The 25,198-nt window shown below is 42.4% G+C and overlaps 3 protein-coding genes across 7 annotated transcripts; all 3 read right to left on the bottom strand.

Moving 5' to 3' along the window:
• Nucleotides 1-1,108: 1,108 nt before the first annotated feature.
• Nucleotides 1,109-9,240, bottom strand: LOC310725907 (uncharacterized protein). Of its 2 annotated transcripts, none has more exons than XM_083541031.1 (2): nt 9,091-9,240; nt 1,109-1,939 (listed from the first exon to the last, which is right to left on the bottom strand). In XM_083541031.1, the coding sequence occupies exon 2, from the start codon at nt 1,915-1,917 to the stop codon at nt 1,132-1,134; it is 786 nt and encodes a 261-aa protein (XP_083397157.1). In that variant the 5' UTR covers nt 1,918-1,939; nt 9,091-9,240; the 3' UTR covers nt 1,109-1,131. The 2 variants fall into 2 exon arrangements, with proteins under 2 accessions (XP_083397157.1, XP_083397158.1); XM_083541032.1 differs by lacking the exon at nt 9,091-9,240 and adding an exon at nt 4,277-4,387.
• A 1,969-nt stretch (nt 9,241-11,209) lies between these two features.
• On the bottom strand, nt 11,210-20,359 carry LOC310725888 (uncharacterized protein). Of its 4 annotated transcripts, none has more exons than XM_083541006.1 (2): nt 20,143-20,352; nt 11,210-13,223 (listed from the first exon to the last, which is right to left on the bottom strand). In XM_083541006.1, exon 2 carries the CDS (start codon nt 13,199-13,201, stop codon nt 12,080-12,082), a length of 1,122 nt encoding a protein of 373 aa, XP_083397132.1. In that variant the 5' UTR covers nt 13,202-13,223; nt 20,143-20,352; the 3' UTR covers nt 11,210-12,079. The 4 variants fall into 4 exon arrangements, 2 of the variants coding, with proteins under 2 accessions (XP_083397132.1, XP_083397131.1); XM_083541005.1 differs by lacking the exon at nt 20,143-20,352 and adding an exon at nt 15,330-15,438 and having other exon boundaries at nt 11,210-13,221; XR_014533534.1 differs by lacking the exon at nt 11,210-13,223 and adding an exon at nt 16,023-16,448 and having other exon boundaries at nt 20,143-20,359.
• Nucleotides 20,360-20,895: 536 nt separating this feature from the next.
• Nucleotides 20,896-22,378, bottom strand: LOC310726984 (uncharacterized protein). The gene has a single exon (XM_083543017.1). It carries the CDS (start codon nt 22,344-22,346, stop codon nt 21,561-21,563), a length of 786 nt encoding a protein of 261 aa, XP_083399143.1. The 5' UTR covers nt 22,347-22,378; the 3' UTR covers nt 20,896-21,560.
• Nucleotides 22,379-25,198: the final 2,820 nt, after the last annotated feature.

The following is a 25,198-nucleotide window of genomic DNA, read 5'->3' as shown; positions in this document are numbered from 1 at the left end:
CTTCTTCGCCTTGAGGAACTGTGATGTGAAGATGGAAGTATGCGATGGAGCATCATACTGCTGCAGAATTTGGTTTCTTTTATGGTTGGGAATATAAGAGGTAGCTAAGATTTCTTGGTATTTTAGACTATTGATGTTGCCTTCCACCCTGCAGATCTCTTTTGCACAACCCCATACTGGATGTAACCCCAGACCATGATTTTTCTGCCACCAAACTTCTGGGTGAATCTCGGATCCATGCGGGCTCCAGTAGGTCTCCTGCAATATTTGCGGCGACTGTGGTGTAATTTAAGAGAAGATTCATCTGAAAAATCCACCTTCTGCCACTTTTCCAGCATCTATCCTTTTAGCAGGCTATGGGCCTCGGCAAATGCCACACGGTTTTCAATTGTCTTTTTTTTAGTGCTGGCTTCTGGGCACTGATTCGACCATGGAGGCCATTTCGAGCCAGAATCCGACAAACTGTTCTGGTTGACACAGGAACATCAGGTGACTAGGTCTCGTGGAGCTCTGCTGCAGAGGAAAATTGGCTGGCCTTGGATTTTCGAGCCAACAAACGGTCCTCTTGAGCAGTTGTCTTGCGGGGTCTGCCTGACCTGGGCTTGTCAAAAACGTCTCCAGTCTCTTCAAATCTTATTTTTATCCTCTGTACTTGATGCTGAGACACATTGAAGGTGTCTGCCACATTGGCAGTGGAGCTGGTCTTCAGCCTTTTAATAATCAAAACTTTAGTCTCAGTGTGAATCTTAGGCATGTTTGCAGAGGTCTGGTTGCAGTTGATGTGAAGGTCTAGTGTACTGGAGTTCTTTTTATACACACCTGAGACCTAATTGATCCATTATTAGTCACAGGTGAAGCTCATATGACAAGACGACACCAATGTCTTTGCAAAAATTGACTCAATGGGCTTTACCAAGCTGTGAATATTAGAATACTTCTTGACAGTTTCGATTTGCACTGAAACATTATTACAAAAGCTGCTGGGATTAAAATGAGCCATTTCTTGTAAAAAAAAAAAAAAAAAAAATGGGTTAGGGTTATATATATATATATATATATATATATATATATATATATATATATATGATGATGGTGATGATTGAAAACTCCACAGTCTAAACAGCTACAAGGCTACTTTCCCGTGTGAATGCGCTGATGTACATTGAGATTACTTTTCCGATTAAAATTCTTGCCACACTGTGAGCACTGATACGGCTTCTCTCCAGTGTGAATCCGCTGGTGCACTTTGAGGTCGCTACGATGAATAAAACTCTTCCCGCACTCTGAACAGCTGTATGGTTTCTCTCCTGTGTGAATGCGTTTATGCGTTTGGAAATTACACTCCCGGTTGAAACTCTTGCCGCACTGCGAGCAGTGATACGGCTTCTCTCCTCGGTGAATACTCTGGTGACACAGAAGAGATCTCTTGTGATTAAAACTCTTTCCGCACTGTGAACAGTGATACGGTTGTTCCCCGGTGTGGATGCGCTGGTGCTCAAAGAGGACGCTCTCTAAACCAAAACTCTTCCCACACTGTGAGCAGCGATGCGACTTTTCCCTCGTGTGGGTCTGTTTGTGTTTTTGGAAATAGGTCATGTCAGAAAAACTCTTTCCGCAGTGTGAACACTGATACGGCTTTTCACCTGTATGGATGCGTTGGTGTGTATTGAGGTTACTTTTGTATCTAAATCTGCTTCCACACAGTAAACAGACAAACGGTTTCTCTCCCGTGTGGAGGCGCTGATGCCGTTTGAGATGAAAGCTCTGAGTGAAAGTTTTTCCACACTGTAAGCACTGGAAAGGTTTCTCTCCAGTGTGAATGCGTTGGTGCAGCCGTAAACTCCTCGGCTGAGCGAATCTCTTCCCACAGTATGAGCAGTGGTGAAGGTCTGTGTGCTTTCCTACTTGACTGGCCATACTGAATACGTCTCTTGTGTCTCTAACAAGAAAACAAAATGGAAGACAAAAAGCAGAACATGAATGAAACTAGCAAATTTACACTGCAAAGATTCCACAATCTGAATTCCCACTCCCAGTGTGCAGTAACGCATAGGAACATGAAGGTCCACTGATACTCCAGTTGGGCCAATTTGTGAGAAAATACAATATGCACCAATCAGCCATAAAACTAAAAACAACTGCCTTTGAAGTTTGTGAGCTCAAATCCCAGTCACACCAAGCAGCCACTTCTGGGCCCCTGAGCAAGGCCCTTAACCCTTTATCTGCACAGTTGTATGAATGAGATAAATGTAAGTAGAGAATGAGATAACTGATTAAGTATGAAGTAAGTATGATTTCGATCAACTTAGAGAGACTTCCTCTTTACTAATCCTATCCACTGCCAGCTTCACCATCTCCACACCATCTAAACTCCTCTCTCTCTCATTTTCCTCGTTTATCAGCTGCTCAAAATACTCCCTCCATCTTCTCAACACACTCTCCTCACTAGTCAACACATTTCCAGCTCCATCCTTTATTGCTCTAACTTGCAGCACATCCTTCCCAGCTCGGTTCCTCTGCCTGGCCAATCGCTACAAATTCTTTTCTCATTCCTTAGTGTCCAACTTCTCATATGCCTTCTCCTTGGCTTTCAACACATCCCTCTTCACCTGCTGCTGCATCTCCTTGTTCACCTGCCTACTTTTCTCATCACTCTGTCGATCCAAATTCTGCTTTGCCAACCTCTTTCTCCTTCTGCTCTCCTGCACTTCCTCATTCCACCACCACGTCTCTTTGTCTTACTTTCTATTTCCAGATGTCACACCAAGTACCTTTCTAGCTGTCTCCCATATTACTTACGCAGTAGTTGCCCAATCATCCAGCACCTCTTCACCACCACCGAGCTCCTGTCTGACCTCTTCCCTGAACCTCACACTACAGTCTTTCTCCTTTAGTTTCCACCATCTTATTCTTCTTTCAGGCCTCACTCTCCTCCTTTTCTTCTTCACCTCCAACATCATCCTACAGACCACCACCCGATGCTGTCTAGCTACATACAGTCTCCAATCTCCTTCAGGTTGCATCTCCTATATAGAACATAGTCCACCTGTGTGCACCTTCCTCCACTCTTATAGGTCACCCTATGATCCTCCTTCGTCTTAAAACAAGTGTTCACCACTGCCATTTCCATCCTTTTAGCAAAATCTACCACCATCTGCCCTTCCACATTCCTCTCCTTAAGGCCATACGTACCATCACATCCTCACCACCTCTGTTCCCTTCACCTACATGCCCATTATAGTCTGCCCCAATCATTCATTCTCAGGTACACCATCTACCTCTTTATCTAACTCACTCCAGAATTTTCCCTTCTCCATCTCACAACCCACTTGTGGAGCATAGGCACTGATGACATTTATCATCACCCCTTCAACTTCCAGCTTCATGTTCATCACCCTATCAAGAAACTCTCTTCACCTCCACTACACTCGTACTGTACTCTTTCTTCAGAATCACCCCTACACCATTTCTCTTTCTATCCACACCATGATAGAACAGTTTAAACCCACCTCGAATGTTCCTGCTCTTACCCCCTTTCCACTTGGTCTCCTGAACACACAACATATCTACCTTTCTCCTCTCCATCATATCAGCTCCCTCTCTCCCTTTACCAGTCATAGTACCAACATTTAAAGTACCAACCCGGACCTCCACTATCCTACACTTCTCCTTTCCCTGCTGTCTCTGTAGACATGTTCCTCCTCTCCTTCTCCTCCTTCAGCCAACAGTAGTCCAATTTCCACCGGTACCCTGTTGGTTAATGATACCTTTGGTGGTCGTTGGTAACCCGGGCCTCGACCGATCCGGTATGAAATTCTGATTTGTGATCCGCATATTTGATTTGGCACGTTTTACGCTGGATGTCCTTCAGAACACAAACCTCCACATTTATCTGGGCTTGAGACTGACACTAAGAGTGACCTGACCTGTGCAACACTAATAGCTGGGTTACCACCAGCCCTCCTGGAACTGAAATCCACTTTGTTTACAGTCACAGAGATCACACTTTACACACTTAATATTTGATGTAAACTTCAGCTACTGAGGCGCATCTGCATAATTGTTCTTCTGGCTGATTGAGATCTCCATGTGTATGAGTTAGATTTTATACATCTATACTGTATAACTATTACACACACTGTCCTGAACTGGGAGCCAATCAGGTGTGGGGGATGGTCAGGATTTCTGTCTGTCTGCTGTTGAAGTTGTTTTTTTGTTTCCAAATTAAACCCAAATCCATTCAGAAGCTCAGAAATCCAGTTTTACTTTCACTTACCTAAGGATTCAAACATCAGCTCCTTCAACCAGCTCAAATGCTGATATTTTTCCAAAGCATTCAGAAACCTTTCCATGCAGAGATCTCCAGCTCCTATTCTTCTCCCCAGGGCTCCTCTTCTTCTGGATTTCTTTGGAGAACGGGAAACCAACTTTTGGTGCATTACTGCCACCTAAAGGAATGGAGTCTGGGGCAAAAACCCAAACTCACCCCATGTTCTATTATAACAATGGAATCATTTCAGTGTTTTAAAAGAAGTTGATAAATTCTGGAAATGTATTTATTCTCCTGCCCTTCAACAACGCTCTCTCCATACACTCGTTTATTACAATTTCTGTTTTCCTAAGAAAGAAGAAATAAAAAGAGGGGAAAAATACAGAGAACAAATAGAAATGAAAAAAGAGAAAAAAACAAAAAAAAAACAAAAAAGGGTAAAAATGGATGGATGGATGGATGGATGGTTTATTCATCCTTGAGGCACTGCAGAAGTACAGAGAGGAAAACGGAGTTTCTGATTCATAGATTATACAATAATGTATCATTTCTTTTATTGCCATCAATCTAATTACTGAACAGTAAGAGGTTGTGATGACTAAGTTGGAAAACTCAGTTACCCCAATAAACGAATGAATGTCTCTTTTTTATAGGATTTCACAACTGTATGTTTTGAACAGTAAAATCGCAGCAGCAAATTACAACAAATTTCATTTATTATCTTGATTTTTCTTTCATAATTAACTCGTGAAAATGAATGTTCACAGAATCAACTGAACTTCTATAAAAAAAAAATAATAAAAAATAAAAAAAAAATAATAATAATAATCTCATTGATTCAGAATTGTGCCTAAATCCTTCAAACTAGCAGCATGTTCAGAACTCAACCCCCAAATTTTACCAGGAGCAGAATGTTTTTCATGGTCCAGGATCCTCCAAAAGTTTGTAGCGCAGCATTTAATTCCATTCTCTCAACGCGATCGTGTGCCTTCACTGTGCACTGACACAGCGCTGGGTGAAGAGGTAAATGACCGACACACTGATCTGAGCTCGGCTTCTGTAACAGATCGTTGTGGTTTATTCCTAAACGTTCTATACAGATCTGCATTGATGAATCGTCTCTGAAAATAAATGATGAACTTTGTATCCCATAACTGGTCTTTAGTGAGAAATTGAAAGAGGTAAATCCAATACTAAGCAGTTATACACACAGGAAAGTGTTAATACACTGTTACATCAATAAGACTACATTGCTCTATATTTACATATTAAATACAGATGGCGCTACATTGCTACACTACACAACTCATTTGCTTTATTTGTACTTCACTATGTAAATCTCTGAGGGTTGTTCCTCCTGCATTAACACACTGGTGCGTTTCGAGATGATGGTGATGATTAAAAACTCCACAGTCTAAACAGCTAAAAGGCTACTTTCCCGTGTGAATGCGCTGATGTACATTGAGATTACTTTTCCGATTAAAATTCTTGCCACACTGTGAGCACTGATACGGCTTCTCTCCAGTGTGAATCCGCTGGTGCACTTTGAGGTCGCTACGATGAATAAAACTCTTCCCGCACTCTGAACAGCTGTATGGTTTCTCTCCTGTGTGAATGCGTTTATGCGTTTGGAAATTACACTCCCGGTTGAAACTCTTGCCGCACTGCGAGCAGTGATACGGCTTCTCTCCTCGGTGAATACTCTGGTGACACAGAAGAGATCTCTTGTGATTAAAACTCTTCCCGCACTGTGAACAGTGATATGGTTGTTCGCCGGTGTGGATGCGCTGGTGCTCGAGGAGGACGCTCTCTAAACCAAAACTCTTCCCACACTGTGAGCAGCGATGCGACTTTTCCATCGTGTGGGTCTGTTTGTGTCTTTGGAAATAGGTCATGTGAGCAAAACTCTTTCCGCAGTGTGAACACTGATACGGCTTTTCACCTGTATGGATGCGTTGGTGTGTTTTGAGGTTACTTTTGTATCTAAATCTGCTTCCACACAGTAAACAGACGAACGGTTTCTCTCCCGTGTGGTGTGCTTTTTGGTGTGTTTTGAGGTTACATTCATATGTAAATCTGCTTCCACACAGTAAACAGACGAACGGTTTCTCTCCCGTGTGGATGCATTGGTGGAGTTTGAAATTGGTGCTCCGATTGAAGCTCTTTCCACACTCCGAGCACTGAAAGGGCTTCTCTCCTGAGTGGAGGCGCTGATGCTGTTTGAGATTAAAGATCTGACTGAAAGTTTTTCCACACTCTAAGCACTGGAAAGGTTTCTCTCCCGTGTGAATGCGTTGGTGCGCCTGTAAACTCCTCGGCTGAGTGAATCTCTTCCCACAGTATGAGCAGTGGTGAAGGTCTGTGTGCTTCTGTACTTGACTGGCCATACTGAATACGTCTCTTGTGTCTCTAAAAAGAAAACAAAATGGAAGACAAAAAGCAGAACATGAATGAAACTAGCAAATTTACACTGCAAAGATTCCACAATCTGAATTCCCACTCCCAGTGTGCAGTAACGCAAAAGACCATGATGCTCCACTGATACTCCAGTCGACCCAATTTGTGAAAAAACACAATATGCACCAATCAGCCATAAAACATAAAAAACTGCCGTTGAAGGTTGTGAGCTCAAATCCCAGTCACACCAAGTAGCCACTTCTGGGCCCCTGAGCAAGGCCCTTAACCCCATATCTGCTCAGTTGTATGAATGAGATAAATGTAAGTAGGTCTGATTAAGTACATTAAGTTTTTAGAGTTTTGATCGACTTAAAGAGACTTCCTCTTTACTAATCCTATCCACTGCCAGCTTCACCATCTCCACACCGTCCAAACTCCTCTCTCTTTCTCTCATTTTCCTCGTTTATCAACTGCTCAAAATACTCCCTCCATCTTCTCAACACACTCTCCTCACTAGTCAACACATTTTCATCTCCATCCATAATTGCTCTAACTTGCAGCACATCCTTCCCAGCTCGGTCCCTCTGCCTGGCCAATAGCTACAATTCCTTTTTCTCGTTCCTCAGTGTCCAACTTCTCATATGCCTTCGCCTTGGCTTTCACCACATCCCTCTTCACCTGCTGCTGCATCTCCTTGTACTCCTGCCTACTTTTCTCATCACTCTGTCGATCCCAATTCTGCTTTGCCAACCTCTTTCTCATTATGCTCTCCTGCACTTCCTCATTCCACCACCACGTCTCTTTGTCTTCGTTTCTATTTCTAGATGTCACACCAAGTATCTTTCTAGCTGTCTCAATCATCCCTTCAGTTTCCACCATCTTATTCTTCTTTCAGTCTTCACTCTCCTCCTCTTCTTCTTCACCTCCAAAACCATCCTACAGACCACCATTCGATGCTGTCTAACTACATTGTCCCCTGCCAACACCTTACAGTCTCCAATCGCCTTCAGGTTGCATCTCCTACATAGAACATAGTCCACCTGTGTGCACCTTCCCCCACTCTTATACGTCACCCTATGATCCTCCTTCTTCCTAAAATAAGTGTTCACCACTGCCATTTCCATCCTTTTAGCAAAATCTACCACCATCTGCCCTTCCACATTCCTCTCCTTAAGGCCATACGTACCATTACATCCTCACCACCTCTGTTCCCTTTACCTACATGCCCATTAAAGTCTGCCCCAATCGTTCATTCTCAGGTACACCATCTACCTCATCTAACTCACTCCAGAATTTCCCCTCCTCCATCTCACAACCCACTTGTGAAGCATAAGCACTGATGACATTTATCATCACCCCTTCAACTTCCAGCTTCATGTTCATCACCCTATCAAGAAACTCTCTTCACCTCCACTACACTCTTACTTTACTCTTCCTTCAGAATCACCCCTACATCATTTCTTTTTCCATCGACACCATGATAGAACAGTTTAAACCCACCTCCACTGTTCCTGCTCTTACTCCCTTTCCACTTGGTCTCCTGAACACACAACATCTCTACCTTTCTCATATCCATCATATCAGCTCCCTCTCTCCCTTTACCAGTCATAGTACCAACATTTAAACCTCCACTCTCCTACACTTCTCCTTTCCCTGCTGTCTCTGTAAACGTCCTACTCCTCTCCTTCTCCTCCTTCAGCCAACAGTAGCCCAATTTCCACCGGTACCCTGTTGGTTAATGATACCTGTGGTGGGCGTTGGTAACGCGGGCCTCGACCGATCCGGTATGAATTTCTGATTTGTGATATTCATTCATTCATTCATTCTCTCCTGATAATCCGTAATTCGGGTCGCAGGGGCAGCAGTCTAAGCAGGCATACCATGCCTTCAACTGCTGCCCAATCCACACAGCACCTTCCCTTACGGTCCCTCCTGCAGGTGGTGAGCCCACGGGAAGGATTTGTGATATTATATTACATATTTGATTTGGCACATGTTTTACGCTGGATGTCCTTCAGAACACAAACCTCCACATTTATCTGGGCTTGAGACTGACACTAAGAGTGACCTGACCTGTGCAACACTAATAGCTGGGTTACCACCAGCCCTCCTGGAACTGAAATCCACTTTGTTTACAGACACAGAGATCACACTTTCCACATTTAATATTTGATGTAAACTTCAGCTACTGAGGCGCATCTGCATAATTGTTCTTCTGGCTGATTGAGATCTCCATGTGTATGAGTTAGATTTTACACATCTATACTGTATAACTATTACACACACTGTCCTGAACTGGGAGCCAATCAGGTGTGGGGGATGGTCAGGATTTCTGTCTGTCTGCTGTTGAAGTTTTTTTTTTGTTTCCAAATCAAACCCAAATCCATTCAGCAGCTCAGAAATCCAGTTTTACTTTCACTTACCTCAGGATTCAAACATCAGCTCCTTCAACCAGCTCAAATGCTGATATTTTTCCAAAGCATTCAGAAATGTTTCCATGCAGATATCTCCAGCTCCTATTCTTCTCCCCAGGGCTCCTCTCCTTCTTCTCGATTTCTTTGGAGGACGGAAAACCAACTTTTGGTGCATTACTGCCACCTAAAGGAATGGAGTCTGGGGCAAAAACCCAAACTCACCCCATGTTCTATTATAACAATGGAATCATTTCAGCGTTTTAAAAGAAGTTGATAAATTCTGAAAATGTATTTATTTTCCTGCCCTTCAACAACGCTCTCTCCATACACTCGTTTATTACAATTTCCTGTTTTCCTAAGAAAGAAGAAAGAAAAAGAGGGGAAAAACACAGAGACCAAATAGAAATGAAAAAAGAGAAAAAAAGAAAAAAAACAAAAAAGGGTAAAAATGGATGGATGGATGGATGGATGGAAGGTTTATTCATCCTTGAGGCACTGCAGAAGTACAAAGAGAAAAACTGAGTTTTGATTCATAGATTATACAATAATGTATCATTTCTTTTATTGCCATAAATCTAATTACTGAACAGTAAGAGGTTGTGATGACTAAGTTGGAAAACTCAGTTACCCCAATAAACGAATGAATGTCTTTTTTATAGGATTTCACAACTGTATGTGTTGAACTGTAAAATCGCAGCAGCAAATTACAACAAATTTCATTTATTATCTTGATTTTTCTTTCATAATTAACTCGTGAAAACGAATGTTCACAGAATCAACTGAAGTTCTATTAAAAAAATAATAAAAAAAAAAATAATAATAACAATAATAATCTCATTGATTCAGAATTGTGCCTAAATCCTTCAAACCAGCAGCATGTTCAGAACTCAACCCCCAAATTTTAACAGGAGCAGAACTTCTTTAATGGTCCAGGATCCTCCAAAAGGTTTGTAGCGCAGCATTTAATTCCATTCTCTCAACGCGATCGTGTGCCTTTACTGTGCACTGACACAGCGCTGGGTGAAGAGGTAAACGACCGACACACTGATCTGAGCTCGGCTTCTGTAACAGATCGTTGTGGTTTATTCCTAAACGTTCTATACAGATCTGCATTGATGAATCGTCTCTGAAAATAAATTATGAACTTTGTATTCCATAACTGGTCTTTAGTGAGAAATTGAAAGAGGTAAATCCAATACTAAGCATTTATACACACAGGAAAGTGTTAATACAGTCTCTGACAAAAGTCTTGTCGCTTATCTATTTTTTAGAAACACCTGCTTAATAAACTGACTTTTAATTAAGCAATTGGTGTTAGAAATATCTCATGTAAAAAGCTAAAACCCTCCCAAATGATGTTTAATGCACTGAAATAAATGAGTTTCACTGAAAAAAGATTTATTATTTAATCAAGACAGAAAGGTCAAATTTTGCCAAGACAAAAGTTTTGTCTATACAGAAAGTGAACAAATTTACTGCAAATGCAAAAATACGTCAGCAAATTAAGTAGTGGTGCTGTGAGATCCAAATTTAATATCTTGTATGACTTCCATGAGCTTGAAGTACTGCATCCATGCGGTTTGGCAAGGATTCATACAATTTATTGATGAAGTCATCAGGAATAGCAAAGAAAGCAGTCTTGCATGCCTCCCAGAGTTCATCAATATTCTTTGGTTTCGTCTTTCATGCTTCCTTTTTCATCCTACATTACATATGCTCAATGATGTTCATGTCTGGTGACTGGGCTGGCCAATCCTGGAGCATTTTGATCTTCTTCGCCTTGAGGAACTTTGATGTGAAGATGGAAGTATGCGATGGAGCATCATACTGCTGCAGAATTTGGCTTCTTTTATGGTTGGGAATATAAGAGGTAGCTAAGATTTCTTGGTATTTTAGACTATTGATGTTGCCTTCCACCCTGCAGATCTCTTTTGCACAACCCCATACTGGATGTAACCCCAGACCATGATTTTTCTGCCACCAAACTTCTGGGTGAATCTCGGATCCATGCGGGCTACAGTAGGTCTCCTGCAATATTTGCGGCGACTGTGGTGTAATTCAACAGACGATTCATCCGAAAAATCTGCCACTTTTCCAGCGTCCATCCTTTTATCAGCACTGATTTGACTATGGAGGCCATTTCGAGACAGAATCCGACAAACTGTTCTGGTTGACACAGGGACTTCAGGTGACCAGGTCTTGTGGAGCTCTGCTGCAGTGGAAAATGGGCTGGATTGGATTTTCGAGCCAACAAACCGTCCTCTTGAGCAGTTGTCTTGCGGGGTCTGCCTGACCTGGGCTTGTCAAAAACGTCTCCAGTCTCTTCAAATCTTTTTTTATCCTCTGTACTTGACACCAAGACACATTGAAGGTGTCTGCCACATCAGCAGTGGATCTGGTCTTCAGCCTCTTGATAATCAAATCTTTAGTCTCAGGGTGAATCTTAGGCATGTTTGCAGAGGTCTAGTTGCAGTTGATGTGAAGGTCTAGTGTACTGAGGTTCTTTTTATACACAGCTGAGACCTAATTGATCCATTATTAGTCACAGGTGAAGCTCATATGAAAAGGCGACAACACTTATGTCTTTGCAAAAATTGACTCAATGGGATTTACCAAGCTGTGAATATTAGAATACTTTTTGACAGTTTCGATTTGCACTGAAACATTATTACAAAAGCTGCTGGGATTAAAATGAGCCATTTCTTGTAAAAAAAAAATCTTGATTAGAAATATATTTCCGCAGCAATTCAGGTCAATTTGTATAAAAGTGACAAGACTTTTGTCAGGGACTGTATACTGTTACATCATTAAGACTACATTGCTCAATATTTACATACTAAATACAGATGGCGCTACATTGCTACACTACACAACTCATTTGCTTTATTTGTACTTCAGTATGTAAATCTCTGAGGGTTGTTTCTCCTGCATTAACACACTGGTGTGTTTCGAGATGATGTTGATGATTAAAAACTCCACAGTCTAAACAGCTACAAGGCTACTTTCCCGTGTGAATGCGCTGATGTACATTGAGATTACTTTTCCGATTAAAATTCTTCCCACACTGTGAGCACTGATACGGCTTCTCTCCAGTGTGAATCCGCTGGTGCACTTTGAGGTCGCTACGATGGAAAAAACTCTTCCCGCACTCTGAACAGCTGTATGGTTTCTCTCCTGTGTGAATGCGTTTATGCGTTTGGAAATTACACTCCCGGTTGAAACTCTTGCCGCACTGCGAGCAGTGATACGGCTTCTCTCCTCGGTGAATACTCTGGTGACACAGAAGAGATCTCTTGTGATTAAAACTCTTCCCGCACTGTGAACAGTGATACGGTTGTTCGCCGGTGTGGATGCGCTGGTGCTCGAGGAGGACGCTCTCTAAACCAAAACTCTTCCCACACTGTGAGCAGCGATGCGACTTTTCTACCATGTGGGTCCGTTTGTGTTTTTGGAAATGAGTCTTGTGACCAAAACTCTTTCCGCAGTGTGAACACTGATACGGCCGCTCTCCCGTATGGATGAGTTGGTGTCTTTTGAGGTTACTTTTGAATCTAAATCTGCTTCCACACAGTAAACAGACAAACGGTTTCTCTCCCGTGTGGAGGCGCTGATGCTGTTTGAGATGAACGCTCTGACTGAAAGTTTTTCCACACTCTAAGCAATGGAAAGGTTTCTCTCCCGTATGGATGCGTTGGTGTGCACTGAGGTTACTTTTGCATCTAAATCTGCTTTCACACAGTAAACAGACAAACGGTTTCTCTCCTGTGTGGAGGCGCTGATGCTCTTTGAGATGATAGTTCTTACGGAAAGTTTTTCCACACTCTAAGCAGTGAAAAGGTTTCTCTCCCGTGTGAATGCGTTGGTGGACTTTAAAATTGGTGCTCCGATTGAAGCTCTTTCCACACTCCGAGCACTGAAAGGGCTTCTCTCCCGTGTGGAGGCGCTGATGCTGTTTAAGATGAAAGCTCTGATTGAAAGTCTGTCCACACTGTAAGCACTGGAAAGGTTTCTCTCCCGTGTGAATGCGTTGGTGCAGCTGTAAACTACTCGGCTGAGTGAATCTCTTCCCACAGTATGAGCAGTGGTGAAGGTCTGTGTGCTTTCCTACTTGACTGGCCATAATTAATACGTCTCTTGTGTCTCTAACAAGAAAACAAATTGGAAGACAAAAAGCAGAACATGAATGAAACTAGCAAATTTACACTGCAAAGATTCCACAATCTGAATTCCCACTCCCAGTGTGCAGTAACACATAAGAACATGATGGTCCACTGATAATCAAGTTAGCCCAATTTGTGAGAAAATACAATATGCACCAATCAGCCATAAAACTAAAAACAACTGCCTTTGAAGTTTGTGAGCTCAAATCCCAGTCACACCAAGCAGCCACTTCTGGGCCCCTGAGCAAGGTCCTTAACCCCATATCTGTTCAGTTGTATGAATGAGATAAATGTAAGTAGCTCCATCCTTTATTGCTCTAACTTGCAGTACATCATTCCCAGCTCGGTCTCTCTGCCGGGCCAATCGCTACAAATCCTTTTCTCCTTCCTTAGTGTCCAACTTCTCCTACAGCTCCTCATATGCCATCTCCTTGGCTTTCACAACATCCCTCTTTACCTGCTGCCGAATCTCCTTGTACTCCTGCCTACTTTTCTCATCACTCTGTTGATTCCAATTCTGCTTTGCCAACCTCTTTCTCCTTCCACCACCACGTCTCTTTGTCTTGCTTTCTATTTCCAGATGTCATACCAAGTACCTTTCTATCGTTCTCCCTCATCACTTCTGCAGTAGTTGTCCAATCATCCAGCACCTTTCACCACCACCGAGCTCCTGTCTGACCTCTTCCGTGAACCTCATAACTACGGTCTTCCTTCCTCAATGTCCACCGTCTAATTCTTCTTTCAGTCCTCGCTCTCCTCCTCATCTTATTCGCCTCCAACACCATCCGCCAGACCACCATCTGATGCGGTCCAGCTACACTGACCCCTGCCAACACCTTACAGTCTCCAATCTCCTTCAGGTTGCATCTCCTACATAGAACATAATCCACCTGTGTGCACCTTCCTCCACTCTAAAACGTCACCCTATGATCCTCCTTCTTCTTAAAATAAGTGTTCACTACTGCCATTTCCATCCTTTTAGCTAAATTTACCACCATCTGCCATTCCACATTCCTCTTCTTAAAGCCATACCTACCATTACCTCCTCATCACCTCTGTTTCCTTCACCTACATGACCATTATAGTTTTTCTTAATCAACAATCTTTTATTCCTACACCTTCTACCACTTCATCTAATTCACTCCAGAATCTTTCCTCCTCCTCCTCCATCTCACAACCAACTTGTGGAACATAAGCACTGATGACATTTATCATCACCCCTTCAACTTCCAGCTTCACGTTCATCACCCTATCAGAAATTCTCTTCACCTCCACTACACTCTTACTGTATTCTTCCTTCAGAATCACCCCTACACCATTTCTCTTTCCATCCACACCATGATAGAACAGTTTAAACACCTCCAATGTTCCTGCTCTTACTCCCTTTCCTGTTGTTGCTTTCCAGTCCTGAACACACATCTCTACCTTTCTCATATCCATCATATCAGCTCCCTCTCTCCCTTTACCAGTCATAGTACCAACATTTAAAGTACCAACTTGAACCTCCACTCTCCTCCACTTCTCCTTTCCCTGCTGTCTCTGTAGACGTGTTCCTCCTCTCCTTCTCCTCTTTCAGACAACAGTAGCCCAATTTCCACCGGTACCCTGTTGGTTAATGATACCTGTGGTGGTCGTTGGTAACCCGGGCCTCGACCGATCCGGTATGAAATTCTGATTTGTGATCCGCATATTTGATTTGGCACATGTTTTACGCTGGATGTCCTTCAGAACACAAACCTCCACATTTATCTGGGCTTGAGACGGACACTAAGAGTGACCTGACCTGTGCAACACTAATAGCTGGGTTTCCACCAGCCCTCCTGTAACTGAAATCCATGCTTTGTTTACAGTCACAGAGATCACACGTTCCCCATTTAAAATTTAATGTAAACTTCAGCTACAGAGATCTCCATGTATGTGATTCAGATTTTATACATCTATACTGTTTAACTATTACAACCAACTGTCCTGAACTGGGAGTCAATCAGGTGTGGGGGATGGTCAGGATTTCTGTCTGTCTGCTGTTGAAGTTATTTTTGTTTCTAAATCCATTCAGCAGCTCAGGAATCCAGTTTTACTTTCACTTACCTAAGGATTCAAACATCAGCTCCTTCAACCAGCTCAAATGCTGATATTTTTCCAAAGCATTCAGAAACCTTTCCATGCAGAGATCTCCAGCCCCTATTCTTCTCCCCAGGGCTCCTCTTCTTCTGGATTTCTTTGGAGAACGGGAAACCAACTTTTGGTGCATTACTGCCACCTAAAGGAATGGAGTCTGGGGCAAAAACCCAAACTCATCCCATGTTCTATTATAACAATGGAATCTTTTCAGTGTTTTAAAAGAAGTTGATAAATTCTGGAAATGTATTTATTCTCCTGCCCTTCATCAACGCTCTCTCCATACACTCGTTTATTACAATTTCTGTTTTCCTAAGAAAGAAGAAAGAAAAAGAGGGGAAAAATACAGAGAACAAATAGAAATGAAAAAAGAGAAAAAAACAAAAAAAAACCAAAAAAGGGTAAAAATGGATGGATGGATGGATGGATGGATGGTTTATTCATCCTTGAGGCACTGCAGAAGTACAGAGAGGAAAACGGAGTTTCTGATTCATAGATTATACAATAATGTATCATTTCTTTTATTGCCATCAATCTAATTACTGAACAGTAAGAGGTTGTGATGACTAAGTTGGAAAACTCAGTTACCCCAATAAACGAATGAATGTCTTTTTTATAGGATTTCACAACTGTATGTGTTGAACTGTAAAATCGCAGCAGCAAACTACAACAAATTTCATTTATTATCTTGATTTTTCTTTCATAATTAACTCGTGAAAATGAATGTTCACAGAATCAACTGAACTTCTATAAAAAAATTAAAATAAAAAAGATAAAAATAAAATAATAATAATAATCTCATTGATTCAGAATTGTGCATAAATCCTTCAAACTAGCAGCATGTTCAGAACTCAACCCCCAAATTACAACAGGAGCAGAATGTTTTTGATGGTCCAGGATCCTCCAAAAGTTTGTAGCACAGCATTTAATTCCATTCTCTCAACGCGATCGTGTGCCTTCACCGTGCACTGACACAGCGCTGGGTGAAGAGGTAAACGACCGACACACTGATCTGAGCTCGGCTTCTGTAACAGATTGTTGTGGTTTATTCCTAAACGTTCTATACAGATCTGCATTGATGAATCGTCTCTGAAAATAAATGATGAACTTTGTATCCCATAACTGGTCTTTAGTGAGAAATTGAAAGAGGTAAATCCAATACTAAGCAGTTATACACACAGGAAAGTGTTAATACACTGTTACATCAATAAGACTACATTGCTCTATATTTACATATTAAATACAGATGGCGCTACATTGCTACAGTACACAACTCATTTGCTTTATTTGTACTTCACTATGTAAATCTCTGAGGGTTGTTCCTCCTGCATTAACACACTGGTGCGTTTCGAGATGATGGTGATGATTAAAAACTCCACAGTCTAAACAGCTACAAGGCTACTTTCCCGTGTGAATGCGCTGATGTACATTGAGATTACTTTTCCGATTAAAATTCTTGCCACACTGTGAGCACTGATACGGCTTCTCTCCAGTGTGAATCCGCTGGTGCACTTTGAGGTCGCTACGATGAATAAAACTCTTCCCGCACTCTGAACAGCTGTATGGTTTCTCTCCTGTGTGAATGCGTTTATGCGTTTGGAAATTACACTCCCGGTTGAAACTCTTGCCGCACTGCGAGCAGTGATACGGCTTCTCTTCTCGGTGAATACTCTGGTGACACAGAAGAGATCTCTTGTGATTAAAACTCTTCCCGCACTGTGAACAGTGATACGGTTGTTCGCCGGTGTGGATGCGCTGGTGCTCGAGGAGGACGCTCTCTAAACCAAAACTCTTCCCACACTGTGAGCAGCGATGCGACTTTTCCATCGTGTGGGTCTGTTTGTGTCTTTGGAAATGGGTCATGTGAGCAAAACTCTTTCCGCAGTGTGAACACTGATACGGCTTTTCACCTGTATGGATGCGTTGGTGTGTTTTGAGGTTACTTTTGTATCTAAATCTGCTTCCACACAGTAAACAGACGAACGGTTTCTCTCCCGTGTGGTGTGCTTTTTGGTGTGTTTTGAGGTTACATTCATATGTAAATCTGCTTCCACACAGTAAACAGACGAACGGTTTCTCTCCCGTGTGGATGCGTTGGTGGAGTTTGAAATTGGTGCTCCGATTGAAGCTCTTTCCACACTCCGAGCACTGAAAGGGCTTCTCTCCTGAGTGGAGGCGCTGATGCTGTTTGAGATTAAAGTTCTGACTGAAAGTTTTTCCACACTCTAAGCACTGGAAAGGTTTCTCTCCCGTGTGAATGCATTGGTGCGCCTGTAAACTCCTCGGCTGAGTGAATCTCTTCCCACAGTATGAGCAGTGGTGAAGGTCTGTGTGCTTCTCTACTTGACTGGCCATACTGAATACGTCTCTTGTGTCTCTAAAAAGAAAACAAAATGGAAGACAAAAAGCAGAACATGAATGAAACTAGCAAATTTACACTGCAAAGATTCCACAATCTGAATTCCCACTCCCAGTGTGCAGTAACGCAAAAGACCATGATGCTCCACTGATACTCCAGTCGACCCAATTTGTGAAAAAACACAATATGCACCAATCAGCCATAAAACATAAAAAACTGCCGTTGAAGGTTGTGAGCTCAAATCCCAGTCACACCAAGTAGCCACTTCTGGGCCCCTGAGCAAGGCCCTTAACCCCATATCTGCTCAGTTGTATGAATGAGATAAATGTAAGTAGGTCTGATTAAGTACTTTAAGTTTTTAGAGTTTTGATCGACTTAAAGAGACTTCCTCTTTACTAATCCTATCCACTGCCAGCTTCACCATCTCCACACCGTCCAAACTCCTCTCTCTTTCTCTCATTTTCCTCGTTTATCAACTGCTCAAAATACTCCCTCCATCTTCTCAACACACTCTCCTCACTAGTCAACACATTTTCATCTCCATCCATAATTGCTCTAACTTGCAGCACATCCTTCCCAGCTCGGTCCCTCTGCCTGGCCAATAGCTACAATTCCTTTTTCTCGTTCCTCAGTGTCCAACTTCTCATATGCCTTCGCCTTGGCTTTCACCACATCCCTCTTCACCTGCTGCTGCATCTCCTTGTACTCCTGCCTACTTTTCTCATCACTCTGTCGATCCCAATTCTGCTTTGCCAACCTCTTTCTCATTATGCTCTCCTGCACTTCCTCATTCCACCACCACGTCTCTTTGTCTTCGTTTCTATTTCTAGATGTCACACCAAGTATCTTTCTAGCTGTCTCAATCATCCCTTCAGTTTCCACCATCTTATTCTTCTTTCAGTCCTCACTCTCCTCCTCTTCTTCTTCACCTCCAAAACCATCCTACAGACCACCATTCGATGCTGTCTAACTACATTGTCCCCTGCCAACACCTTACAGTCTCCAATCGCCTTCAGGTTGCATCTCCTACATAGAACATAGTCCACCTGTGTGCACCTTCCCCCACTCTTATACGTCACCCTATGATCCTCCTTCCGAAAATAAGTGTTCACCACTGCCATTTCTATCCTTTTAGCAAAATCTACCACCATCTGCCCTTCCACATTCCTCTCCTTAAGGCCATACGTACCATTACATCCTCACCACCTCTGTTCCCTTTACCTACATGCCCATTAAAGTCTGCCCCAATCGTTCATTCTCAGGTACACCATCTACCTCTTCATCTAACTCACTCCAGAATTTCCCCTCCTCCATCTCACAACCCACTTGTGAAGCATAAGCACTGATGACATTTATCATCACCCCTTCAACTTCCAGCTTCATGTTCATCACCCTATCAAGAAACTCTCTTCACCTCCACTACACTCTTACTGTACTCTTCCTTCAGAATCACCCCTACATCATTTCTTTTTCCATCGACACCATGATAGAACAGTTTAAACCCACCTCCACTGTTCCTGCTCTTACTCCCTTTCCACTTGGTCTCCTGAACACACAACATCTCTACCTTTCTCATATCCATCATATCAGCTCCCTCTCTCCCTTTACCAGTCATAGTACCAACATTTAAACCTCCACTCTCCTACACTTCTCCTTTCCCTGCTGTCTCTGTAAACGTCCTACTCCTCTCCTTCTCCTCCTTCAGCCAACAGTAGCCCAATTTCCACCGGTACCCTGTTGGTTAATGATACCTGTGGTGGGCGTTGGTAACGCGGGCCTCGACCGATCCGGTATGAATTTCTGATTTGTGATATTAATTCATTCATTCATTTTCTCCCGATAATCCGTAATTCGGGTCGCAGGGGCAGCAGTCTAAGCAGGCATACCATGCCTTCAACTGCTGCCCAATCCACACAGCACCTTCCCTTACGGTCCCTCCTGCAGGTGGTGAGCCCACGGGAAGGATTTGTGATATTATATTACATATTTGATTTGGCACATGTTTTACGCTGGATGTCCTTCAGAACACAAACCTCCACATTTATCTGGGCTTGAGACTGACACTAAGAGTGACCTGACCTGTGCAACACTAATAGCTGGGTTACCACCAGCCCTCCTGGAACTGAAATCCACTTTGTTTACAGTCACAGAGATCACACTTTACACACTTAATATTTGATGTAAACTTCAGCTACTGAGGCGCATCTGCATAATTGTTCTTCTGGCTGATTGAGATCTCCATGTGTATGAGTTAGATTTTACACATTAGATTTTACTGTATAACTATTACACACACTGTCCTGAACTGGGAGCCAATCAGGTGTGGGGGATGGTCAGGATTTCTGTCTGTCTGCTGCTGAAGTTTTTTTTTGTTTCCAAATCAATCCCAAATCCATTCAGCAGCCCAGTTTTACTTTCACTTACCTCAGGATTCAAACATCAGCTCCTTCAACCAGCTCAAATGCTGATATTTTTCCAAAGCATTCAGAAATGTTTCCATGCAGAGATCTCCAGCTCCTATTCTTCTCCCCAGGGTTCCTCTCCTTCTTCTCGATTTCTTTGGAGGACGGAAAACCAACTTTTGGTGCATTACTGCCACCTAAAGGAATGGAGTCTGGGGCAAAAACCCAAACTCACCCCATGTTCTATTATAACAATGGAATCATTTCAGCGTTTTAAAAGAAGTTGATAAATTCTGGAAATGTATTTATTTTCCTGCCCTTCAACAACGCTTTCTCCATACACTCGTTTATTACAATTTCCTGTTTTCCTAAGAAAGAAGATAGAAAAAGAGGGGAAATATACAGAGACCAAATAGAAATTAAAAAAGAGAAAAAAAGAAAAAAAACAAAAATGGGTAAAAATGGATGGATGGATGGATGGATGGATGGTTTATTCATCCTTGAGGCACTGCAGAAGTACATAGAGGAAAATGGAGTTTCTGATTCATAGATTATACAATAATGTATCATTTCTTTTCCTGCCATCAATCTAATTACTGAACAGTAAGAGGTTGTGATGACTAAATTGGAAAACTCAGTTACCCCAATAAACGAATGAATGTCTTTTTTATTGGATTTCACAACTGTATGTGTTGAACTGTAAAATCGCAGCAGCAAATTACAACAAATTTAATTTATTATCTTGATTTTTCTTCCATAATTAACTCGTGAAAATGAATGTTCACAGAATCAACTGAACTTATATAAAAATAAAAAATATTTAAATAATAATAATAATCTCATTGATTCAGAATTGTGCCCAAATCCTTCAAACTAGCAGCATGTTCAGAACTCAACCCCCAAATTAGAACAGGAGGCAGAATGTTTTTGATGGTCCAGGATCCTCCAAAAGTTTGTAGCGCAGCATTTAATTCCATTCTCTCAACACGATCGTGTGCCTTCACTGTGCACTGACACAGTGCTGGGTGAAGAGGTAAACGACCGACACACTGATCTGAGCTCGGCTTCTGTAACAGATTGTTGTGGTTTATTCCTAAAAGTTCTATACAGATCTGCATTGATGAATCGTCTCTGAAAATAAATGATGAACTTTGTATCACATAATTGGTCTTTAGTGAGAAATTGAAAGAGGTAAATCCAATACTAAGCATTTATACACACAGGAAAGTGTTAATACACTGTTACATCAATAAGACTACATTGCTCTATATTTACATATTAAATACAGATGGCGCTACATTGCTACAGTACACAACTCATTTGCTTTATTTGTACTTCACTATGTAAATCTCTGAGGGTTGTTCCTCCTGCATTAACACACTGGTGCGTTTCGAGATGATGGTGATGATTAAAAACTCCACAGTCTAAACAGCTACAAGGCTACTTTCCCGTGTGAATGCGCTGATGTACATTGAGATTACTTTTCCGATTAAAATTCTTCCCACACTGTGAGCACTGATACGGCTTCTCTCCAGTGTGAATCCGCTGGTGCACTTTGAGGTAGCTATGATGAATAAAACTCTTCCCGCACTCTGAACAGCTGTATGGTTTCTCTCCTGTGTGAATGCGTTTATGCGTTTGGAAATTACACTCCCGGTTGAAACTCTTGCCGCACTGCGAGCAGTGATACGGCTTCTCTTCTCGGTGAATACTCTGGTGACGCTGCAGGGATCGCTCGTGATTAAAACTCTTCTCGCACTGTGAACAGTGATACGGTTGTTCCCCGGTGTGGATGCGCTGGTGCTCGAGGAGGACGCTCTCTAAACCAAAACTCTTCCCACACTGTGAGCAGCGATGCGACTTTTCCCTCGTGTGGGTCTGTTTGTGTTTTTGGAAATAGGTCATGTCAGCAAAACTCTTTCCGCAGTGTGAACACTGATGCGGCTTTTCACCTGTATGGATGCGTTGGTGTGTATTGAGGTTACTTTTGTATCTAAATCTGCTTCCACACAGTAAACAGACAAACGGTTTCTCTCCCGTGTGGAGGTGCTGATGCTGTTGGAGATTAAAGCTGTGACTGAAAGTTTTTCCACACTCTAAGCAATGGAAAGGTTTCTCTCCCGTGTGAATGCGTTGGTGCAGCTGTAAACTCGTCGGCTGAGTGAATCTCTTCCCACAGTATGAGCAGCGGTGAAGTTCTGTGTGCTTTCCTACTTGACTGGCCATACTGAATACGTCTCGTGTCTCTAATAAGAAAACAAAATGGAAGACAAAAAGCAGAACATGAATGAAACTAGCAAATTTACATTGCAACGATTCCACAATCTGAATTCCCACTCCCAGTGTGCAGTAACGCATAAGAATATGATGGTCCACTGATACTCCAGTTGGCCCAGTATGCGAGCAAATACAACATGCACCGATCAGCCATAAAACTAAAAACAATTGCCTTTGAAGGTTGTGAGCTCAAATCCCAGCCACACCAAGCAGCGACTTCCGGGCCCCTGAGCAGGGCCCTTAACACCATATCTGCTCAGTTGTATGAATGAGATAAATGTAAGTAGCTCTGATTACGTACATTAAGTTTTTAAAAGTTTCGATTGACTTACTGTAAAAAGACTTCCTCTTTACTAATCCTATCCACTTCCTGCTTCACCATCTCCACACCGTCCAAACTTCTCTCTCTCTCTCATTTTCCTCATTTATCAGCTGCTCAAAATACTCCCTCTATCTTCTCAACACACTCTCCTCACTAGTCAACACATTTCCATCTCCATCCTTTATTGCTCTTTCTTGCAGCCCATCCTTCCCAGCTCGGTTCCTCTGCCTGGCCAATCGCTACAAATCCTTTTTCTCCTTCTTTAGTGTCCAACTTCTCATATGCCTTCGCCTTGGCTTTCACCACATCCCTCTTCACCTGCTGCTGCATCTCCTTGTACTCCTGCCTACTTTTCTCATCACTCTGTCGATCCCAATTCTGCTTTGCCAACCTCTTTCTCGTTCTGCTCTCCTGCACTTCCTCATTCCACCACCACGTCTCTTTGTCTTCCTTTCTATTTCCAGATGTCACACCAAGTACCTTTCTAGCTGCCTCCCTTAACACTTCTGCAGTAGTTGCCCAATCATCCAGCACCTCTTCACCACCACTGAGCCCCTGTCTGACCTCTTCCTTGAACCTCACACTAGTCTTCCTCCTTCAGTTTCCACCATCTTATTCTTCTTTCAGTCCTCACTCTCCTGCTCTTCTTCTTCACCTCCAACACCATCCTACAGACCACCATCTGATGCTGTCTAGCTACACTGTCCCCCGCCAACACCTTACAGTTTCCAATCTCCTTCAGGTTGCATCTCCGACATATAACATAGTCCACCTGTCTGCACCTTCCTCCACTCTTATATGTCACCCTATGATCCTCCTTCTTCTTAAAATACGTGTTCACCACTGCCATTTCCATCCTTTTAGCAAAATCTACCACCATCAATGCCATTCCAAATTCCTCTGCTTAAGGCCATACCTACCCATCACCTCCTCATCCCCTCTATTCCCTTCACCTACATGCCCATTAAAGTCTGCCCCAATCATTCATTCTCAGGTACACCATCTACCTCTTTATCTAACTCACTCCAGAATTTCCCCTCCTCCATCTCACAACCCACTTGTGGAGCATAAGCACTGATGACATTTATCATCACCCCTTCAACTTCCAGCTTCATGTTCATCACCCTATCAGAAACTCTCTTCACCTCCACTACACTCTTACTGTACTCTTCCTTCAGAATCACCCCTACACCATTTCTCTTTCCATCCACACCATGATGGAACAATTTAGACACTTCCAATGTTCCTGCTCTTACTCCCTTTCCACTTGGTCTCCTGAACAAACAACATATCTACCTTTCTCCTCTCCATCATATCAGCTCCCTCTCTCCCTTTACCAGTCATAGTACCAACATTTAAAATACCAACCCGAACCTCCACTCTCCTACACTTCTCCTTTCCCTGCTGTCTCTGTAGACGTCTTTCTCCTCTCCTTCTCCTCCTTTAGCCAACAGTAGCCCAATTTCCACCGGTACCCTGTTGGTTAAGATACCTGTGGTGGTCGTTGGTAACCCGGGCCTCGACCGATCCGGTATAAAATTCTGATTTGTGATCTGCATATTTGATTTGGCACAGGTTTTACACTGGATGTCCTTCAGAACACAAACCTCCACATTTATCTGGGCTTGTGACTGACACTAAAAGTGACCTGACCTGTGCAACACTAATAGCTGGGTTACCACCAGCCCTCCTGGAACTGAAATCCATGCTTTGTTTACAGTCACGGAGATCACACTTTACACACTTAATATTTGATGTAAACTTCAGCTACTGAGGCGCATCTGCATAATTGTTCTTCTGGCTGATTTGAGATCTCCATGTGTATGAGAGATTTTATACATCTATACTGTATAACTATTACACACACTGTCCTGAACTGGAAGCAAATCAGGTGTGGGGGATGGTCAGGATTTCTGTCTGTCTGCTGTTGAAGTTTTTTTTGTTTCTAAATCAAACCCAAATCCATTCAGCAGCTCAGAAATCCATTTTTACTTTCACTTACCTTAGGATTCAAACATCAGCGCCTTCAATCAGCTCAAATGCTGATATTTTCTCAAAGCATTCAGAAATGTTTCCATGCAGAGATCTCCAGCTCCTATTCTTCTCCCCAGGGTTCCTCTCCTTCTTCTGGACTTCTTTGAAGGACGGAAAACCAACTTTTGGAGCATTACTGCCACCTAAAGGAATTGAGTCTGGGGCAAAAACCCAAACTCACCCCATGTTCAATCATAACAATGGAATCATTTCAGTGTTTTAAAAGAAGTGGATAAATTCTGGAAATGTATTTAATCTCCTGCCCTTCAACAACACTCTCTCCATACACTCGTTTATTACAATTTCTGTTTTCCTAAGAAAGAAAAAGAGGGGAAAAATACAGAGAACAAATAGAAATGAAAAAAGAGAAAAAAAGAAAAAGAAACAAAAAAGGGTAAAAATGGATGGATGGATGGATGGATGGATTATTCATCTTTGAGGCACT

Source organism: Silurus aristotelis, assembly GCF_946808225.1.
Source record: "Silurus aristotelis genome assembly, chromosome: 5".
Lineage (NCBI taxonomy): Eukaryota > Metazoa > Chordata > Actinopteri > Siluriformes > Siluridae > Silurus > Silurus aristotelis.
Note: the sequence above shows the minus strand (reverse complement) of the source record. Positions and strands in the feature narration are given on the sequence as shown.

What these genes read in the sequence shown, in the direction of transcription:
- LOC310725888 (XM_083541005.1), bottom strand. Translation starts at nt 15,405, where the DNA reads ATGGAAAGGTTTCTGAATGCTTTGGAAAAATATCAGCATTTGAGCTGG. An exon ending in GCTGATGTTTGAATCCTTAG is followed by an intron (nt 13,222 to 15,329) that starts GTAAGTGAAAGT and finishes TTCTTGTTAGAG; the next exon opens with ACACAAGAGACGTATTAATT.
- LOC310725907 (XM_083541031.1), bottom strand. Translation starts at nt 1,917, where the DNA reads ATGGCCAGTCAAGTAGGAAAGCACACAGACCTTCACCACTGCTCATAC.
- LOC310726984 (XM_083543017.1), bottom strand. Translation starts at nt 22,346, where the DNA reads ATGGCCAGTCAAGTAGGAAAGCACACAGAACTTCACCGCTGCTCATAC.